Source organism: Tursiops truncatus, chromosome 4 (assembly GCF_011762595.2).
Source record: "Tursiops truncatus isolate mTurTru1 chromosome 4, mTurTru1.mat.Y, whole genome shotgun sequence".
Lineage (NCBI taxonomy): Eukaryota > Metazoa > Chordata > Mammalia > Artiodactyla > Delphinidae > Tursiops > Tursiops truncatus.
The window spans coordinates 85,251,716-85,259,130 of record NC_047037.1 but is presented as its reverse complement, the minus strand read 5'-3'; the positions used below and the strand labels follow the sequence as shown (position 1 = coordinate 85,259,130).

The 7,415-nt window shown below is 34.1% G+C and overlaps 1 protein-coding gene across 1 annotated transcript in view; it reads right to left on the bottom strand.

Annotated features, from left to right (window-relative positions):
• Positions 1-1,463: 1,463 nt before the first annotated feature.
• ATG3 (autophagy related 3) overlaps positions 1,464-7,415 on the bottom strand; it is a 28,833-nt gene continuing 22,881 nt past the window's right edge. Inside the window, exons 8-12 of the mRNA XM_033855832.2 lie at positions 6,800-6,834; positions 6,394-6,549; positions 5,490-5,617; positions 3,360-3,428; positions 1,464-1,730 (exon numbers count right to left, since the gene is read on the bottom strand). Coding sequence (XP_033711723.1) covers positions 1,649-1,730; positions 3,360-3,428; positions 5,490-5,617; positions 6,394-6,549; positions 6,800-6,834 — 470 coding nt within the window. The 3' untranslated portion in view covers positions 1,464-1,648. The remainder of the gene's footprint in view (positions 1,731-3,359; positions 3,429-5,489; positions 5,618-6,393; positions 6,550-6,799; positions 6,835-7,415) is intronic.

Genomic DNA, 7,415 nt, shown 5'->3' with positions numbered 1-7,415 from the left:
GAATAAAGACGCAGATGTAGAGAATGGACTTGAGGACACGGGGAGGGGGAAGGGTAAGTTGGGATGAAGTGAGAGAGTAGCACTGACATATATACACTATCAAATGTAAAACAGATAGATACTGGGAAGCAGCTGCATCGCACAAGGAGATCAGCTCAGTGCTTTGTGACCACCTAGAGGGGTGGGATAGGAAGGTTGGGAGGGAGGGGATATGGGTATGTCTGTATACATACAGCTGATTCACTTTGTTATACAGCAGAAACTAACACAATATTGTAAAGCAATTATATTCCAATAAAGATGTTAAAAAAATCCACTTCTGTTTTATGCATTAGGCACCCATGTAAAGATTTCAATTGGAAAAAAAGATCTTCTGATTTATGCCACCTAGTGGTGATTGAGATAAATATGACTGCCAGCTTAAAAAAAAATGATTTGAAGGTATCTGTACTATAAATAAGGCTTAACTGGGAGAAAAATGTTGACAATGTGATAACATCTATTCCTACATATCATTTAGATTACAGGTATTCAAAAATAGGATATTTCAGTAAAATCAGTTGGGAAGATTAATTCAAATAAAGCCAGAAGAGTAGCTTGCTGCCTACATGAGCAAGCAGGATATCTGATGTGTATTCTAAGATGACACCCATGTTTACATCTCTCTATTATGCCGTATCAAACACCACCTTAATTCTATCAAGATTTTCATTATGGAGAGCTCCTTAAAACACAAAAATTGGGTTACAATTGGAAAAGGGGTAAAAATGAAGGGGCATTGAAGGTAAGGCAAGTATTCTTGAATGATGAGGAATACAAAAACCAACCAAGAAACGAAGGTTCCTTAGAGGCCGGGTTAGCCACTCCCACTATGTGCAAGATGGAAAGAAAGGGGACGAGGGGGCAATGTGGGGTACGAAGAGAATGTAAGAGGAATCCTCAAAGGGCCTGGGTTCTACTCCTCGGCTCTCAGCGGGTGTCCCTGAGTAGAACCTCACTTAACCTTTCTGAACTCCCAGACCCATATCTATAAACTGATGTGATACAACAAAGGGATCCCTTTAAATTCTAATATTCTATCAGGCAATCACCATAGGAAAAATATTCCTGAATCTTTAATAAAAAAATAACTTTGGTGATACAAACTTAGTAAAACAATCCAGAAAGAAAATAAGTAACAGCACTTAACGCATTTCCTGGCACACAGTAAGTACTTCATCAATATTAACTACTAGCAGATAGGAGACTTAGGGAGATGGCCAGAGAGGGGAAACAAAAGGAACAGAAAGAAGAAGGGAAGGTGAGTCTAGCATGAAGTATTTTCTAGCCCCAGCTCTCACATTATTACACATTTAAATACCTTCCTCATAAGTGTGAACCAAAAATACTCTTACCATCATTCTGTATGAGATACTTCTACACTTGAAGAATTATCATCTTTTGATAAGAAGCAAGAAAAACGGTCTCTTTACACTCATTTTATTAAACAAATAAGGCTGGTAGAGGAACTTTTATTTAATGCATAAACATATAATTCTCTTTATTAGAGAAATTGTACATATCGGTGAATATGGTCAATGGTCACATCTATGGGTTAATTCTTTAAAAATCAGAATCAATAATTAGGATAGATTCTATGCTCTCTTTGTTACATTGTGAAGTGTCTTGTGTAGTCATATTCTATTGTTGGAATGACAGCTTGTACAAATTTCAAGAAAATTAGAAGATACCTAAAGGTCTTTAGCTAAGGAAAACAGATTGGTAAATACTTCTATGATTTAAGCTAACATTGTAAATATCCATTTTATTAAGCAATAACTCCTCAGAAAAAATACAGAAGACAAAATCTTAAATCAAGTATATTATAGTAAAAAAATTCATTCATGCAATTGGTGTCTATTCAGCATGAGGCTCTCTATAAGAATGACTGACCCGGCCGCATTTAATATTTGCATGTAAGACTTCTTAATGAGTACAAGTTCATATTAGCCCAAATATTTTAATATAAAAATAAGGACAAGGTTGTACATGTTTAAATGATTGGGAGATGGTCTTTTTATTGCCTACAAGTTTGCTAGAGTATGTTAGAAAATGAGACAGTGTAAAGAATATAAAAATACTGAAGTAAAAGAACAAAAAATAAGTAAAAACCCTCCATAAGGAATGATTCTTGGTTAGTATATGTACTTGCCATATACTATACTGGAATAGTCTTTAATAAATCTGCTATACTGGACTGTCTTTAATAAATTCCTGAATTTTTTTCTATGTTCCACTGTACTTAGAAACATTAAGAGATTAATTTTTCTCAGGGGAATTGATGACAATTATGAATTATATATAGAGTCTTCCAAGTTGCTACACAGCTTCCAAAACAGAGATAAATGCTCAAATTATGCATAATAGAATTTTAAGAGTAATTCTGGTTTGGACCAAAAGTTCTTGGTTTGTTTCAGTATCAAATCAGCCCAATGTTTCTCTGAGGCACACATTCTATTAGCAATGCTTAGTTTATCTGTAGTTCCAACACAGTGGTGACCCCTCAGTCTACATCTAACACTGAGTGGCAGGAACCACCAAGTCGAATGTCAATCTAGCATCAAACTAATTCAAGCTATTTGGTATTTAAATCATTGACTCTTGACTGCTTTTGATGAATCCATGCTATGGGTACGTGTATTTCAGGATCCAGTAGTTTACTTAATTCCTCTTGCTAACCCCAGAGAAATAAAGAGGTGCTCTTATCTGGAGAAAAATGAAAATACTACATTTGAAGACAACCTGAAATAGATTTCAGGTGCTTTACTTTTTAATTAACCTATTTATTTAATCTGAATTCTTTCTTTGCTTCAGAGACCTCAGACTGACAAAACCCAACTTTACTTTTACCTGATAGAAAAGTACGTTTTTGATAATATGTTAAATCAGAAATATACTTGAAAAGATATTCATGTGTTATCCTCTAAATTCACAGGTTATTCATCTTTCATCAACAGATTAAGCACTTTGAGTTTCTTTTCCATAAAGAGTTCACAGTTGTGCATACTCTCAGCCACTGCCTCAACAAACAAAAGCACTGGCAAGATGCCACCTAGAAGTACATATTGCTCTGAAGCTCTGTAACAAGGCAGAGCTAACTGGTGCACACAGGGACATGTGCTTATCAACTGAACAAGGCCAGAACTATCACAATGTAACATTTTCTAAATAAATTAAGGACTCCCACTAAGACTTCCAGATGTGTGGGGCTAAAATAAGTTATACTGCTGTGCCTTAAAGTTTATACTAAATTTCCCAAAAAGGGGGAAAAAAAATCCCAGAAGCAATTTTCCTCTAGTCGCATACACAGGTAAGGATACATATGAACACCAAGTTCTCCCCCTCCTTCTGCAACAGTCTCAATGATTTTCTTCATCACCTCAGCATGCCTAAAAGCAAAAGAACACATCTTATTAGTATAGATCAATTGGATCAAAGTAGGAAAAGCAAGCTTTTGTTTGCGAAGAAACCTACATTATTACACCTATGTTATTACCGCCTGTGAATTAATTTTAATATATAATAGTACTATTGTAAAATATTCTCCTCCCTACTCCCCAACAAGCCAGATTGTTGAGTCATGCAGACAGTTTTATTGTAGCCACGGTAGTCACAAATGAACACAATGGGACTAGTTAGCTTTCCTATAATGGGGGTGGAAGGGAGGTAGGGCAGAAAATCAGAGAAAGGGAAATCATGCCAGGGCATAAATACAGAGCAAGGGCTCTCTGCTCTGAGAAACAAAAAAGAACCTAAACAGGCAAATTCAAAAAAGCTACATGGTTAACAGCTGGTCAAAAAAAACACAAAGATATTTATAAGGCTGTGATTTTGACTGTTTCAATGTTTAACAGAGAGTAAACCAAAACTGAGTTAAAGAAAAGCCAACTGGTCAGAGTTAAGAGGTTTATATATATTTTTTTTCAGATTAAAATTATCTGATTCTATTTAGAAAAATTTTTTTGGCTTTATATAAAGAAGGATATTTATCTGAAGTTTTCCACAAATTTTTTTGTGGCCAACTGGTGAATCTCCTATGCTATAGAAAAAGGTGGCATCAAAGTAATTGCCTGAGCATATAATTGAGAAAAGGGCACTGTACAAAAGAAATGAACTTTTACACATATCCTGGCTTAAATAACACCACTTCAATTTTTATGAGTACAACCTTCATGAAAGAGGCAGTCAACTTAGAAGATGAGAATAAATGTATTGGCCCTGAGAATATGAAGACATAATCTGAGGCAGCCAACGGCAAGGCCTAAAATGCCCTTGCAGTCTCATTTTACAGGGTCCCAGCTTTTTTTTTGCCTTATTTACATTATATTCCATAATACAGTCATTTACTAAAATGTTTAACATCACCAGTTAAATTATTTATCTCTTTTTCCCATTAAGTAAAGTTTATACTTCAGAAAGAGACCTGCCTCAGTTTGATAAGCTCTGTCCTAAACTCTCAAGCCATAAGAGGATCCAAAAAAATAACTCTCAAAAATGAAAACCTTTTAGATTAGGTAATTTTAGATAGTTTTAGTTTTAAACCAATGACTCTTGAAATACTTTTCATAGTTAGCATTATTAACACTCTTAATATAAATAAACTTGAAAAATGAACTAGACTTCCTATGGGATAGATTTTTGGAATAAAAAGGTTGTTAAAAATGAGAAGAAAATATTAAAGGATTTTTTAAAACAAGACTGTTGCCTCTAATTATTCAATGGAATATCAGCGTTTTCATCTGAAAAATACTGTTACCAAAATTGCTCAATGATTTGTAGAAGTTACCCATTAGAAATAACTGAAAGAATTTAGCATGTAATTTTTTTTTAAGGAAAATTCTAAGCAGATCATATATATAGATTCAGTTTCACTTATTTGGCCCTGTGAAAACACATTAATACAAAGAAATCCCAAATTATAAAATGTACTTGATTTGGTAGGGCTGAAAACCTCTTAATTGAAAAGTAAAGGAATAGAAATTCTACACACATCTCCCTTCACTAACCAATAAAAAGAGATAAACGGTCACCTAGAAAAAGCACAAAGTTAACTTTACATTGCACATTCGCAGAAAGATATATCACAATAGAGCAAACCATGTCTAAATGATTAGTATTTTTTAATCTAAAAAGGATCTTCCAAAGTATTCTTGGAGCTAATAACAGGAGTGAAATCACAAAGATCTATACTATAACTAAACATACACAAAGGACAAAAATTATTCTTAATGAATTTAAACTTAAAGGAAATTGGTAAGGTTTTTTTTCCTTGTCTTATATATTATTTAAGCACAAAAACATTCCTAAGGAAGATAAAAGAGAATTTTATTTATTAAGTAAATTTTTTCTGTTCGGGCACCATGTTTATACAGACTCCCAAGTAGTAAATCCATGAAGTATACACACACACACATGCACACAAATACACACACACACACACACAGACACACCTGCATGGGTGAACTGAACACATAGGAGGTGGTGGAAGATGAGGGTGATTTTCAATGGTCACTGTTTTCTTCACATGATCTTGACTGATGTCTTCATACATGTGCTCAACTGTTAAAGGCTGCCGTTGCTAAAACCATAAAAAGTGCTTCATTTGAAATTACTGTTTAAAAACTTTTAGGCCTAAACTTCAGGGTTTATACTTATCCCCACCTCCCACATCACTTGCAGTTCTGAATTCTATACTATTTAGAATCACCAGATTATTTTGGGCCAAGGATTTATTTACACCAAGTAGGGAGGGAGGGAGGAGAGAGTCTGTCCATCAAGGTTATGTGACATCAGCCACCATCTAATACAGAAAAGATCCTACAAAAAGGCAGGTTCATGGCTATCAAAACATTTTATAACTTTCTAACATCTTTTAGGCCGATTTTGTTTTATTTTCTTGTTTCCCATTTATAGTCATTGGAATGACAGGTTAAACAAGTTACTTTTATTTCAGTTATCCTTTAATTCAATTAAGTGAAATTCTTAAGGAAAAAAACTACATGCAATATGATCATTCTACAAATGCCTATATATCCAATAGATATAATCTCAAACAAAATTTAATACAACAAACCAACTTCAATTTTCCTCACATTTTGAAGGGATAAATAAGCTCAGGGACCAAGAAATAAATGTAACAGATTATTTCTGTTTAATTCTTAGCAGTGGTGGTGTTACAATGGATAATTCAGTTTCTTCAAAATAAGAATCAAACTCAACATAAATCACAAAATTATAAAACAAATGATTTGTAAAATTTAAAAGGCAAAAGTATATATCCATGGGCCTAATGACAAAAGAATTCAACACAAAAATTTAAAATATTTACATTAAAATGTCTTTCTTTATTTTTACCTCATCATAGCCGAACAACCATAGTCGTGGTGTCTGGTAGTATTTATCATAAGTGATGTAAAGGTCATAAGTTCTGGTTTGCAAAATAGCATCTTCACCTCCAGCATCAGTTTTAGCTTTACAAGCTTCTACTAGTTTCCTTGTATCTAGAGTAGCCTGGTAATAGTGGAGAAAAATTTACAACCATTAAAATCACTATGAATGTCTTGTTTTAGAAAATCTATTTTTCCCATCCCATATATTTTTTATTCAACAGCAGATATAACAAAATTTAAAGCTAAAATGTTATATACTGTAAACAATGTACACATATTAAAAACTCATTTGATAGATCAAGATATTAAGAACACTAATCCCCAAGTTTACTCATTAAAAATTAACTAAAGAGAAAACTTGATTTACAAACCTCATCTGTTTCCAACAATCCACTCTCTTCATATTCTGTTTAAAAAAGCAACAAAAGATTAATCAAGTTCGAAGTAATTTCCTAAACCAAATTACATATTACTTCAGAGTATCATTCAAAACCTGGGTTTTTGCTTTTGTTCTGACTGAAGATATTGAATAAACATGAGGGAGCTAATTCTATACTTCTAAAGCAGCAGACACTTTACCTGACAAAGCCAGAGAAAGTTAGCAGGCTTAAGGCTTGGCCTGTGCTACAACAGTCTATTACTAATACCAACTGGCACAATAATACTGCAGAGCCCTAGGTGACTCCATAGGGTGCACAAGGCTATTTATAGAATTGCATAAAATGTGCTCGTTAAAGTCATCACTGACTTCCACTTGGCTGAATCCAGTGGTCAATTCCCAGTTTTCATCTTAATTGACCTCTCAGGAACATCTGGCATGATTTATTCCCTCTTCCTTGGAACGTTTTCTTTCCTCAGCCTTTAAGATACTACATTTTCCTGGCTTTCCTCCCACCTCACTAGCTTCTCCTTCACTATCTCCTATGCTGGTTCCCCTTCATCATCTATAGTAACTACGGGCTCAGTTTTTGGACCTTGTCTCTTCTT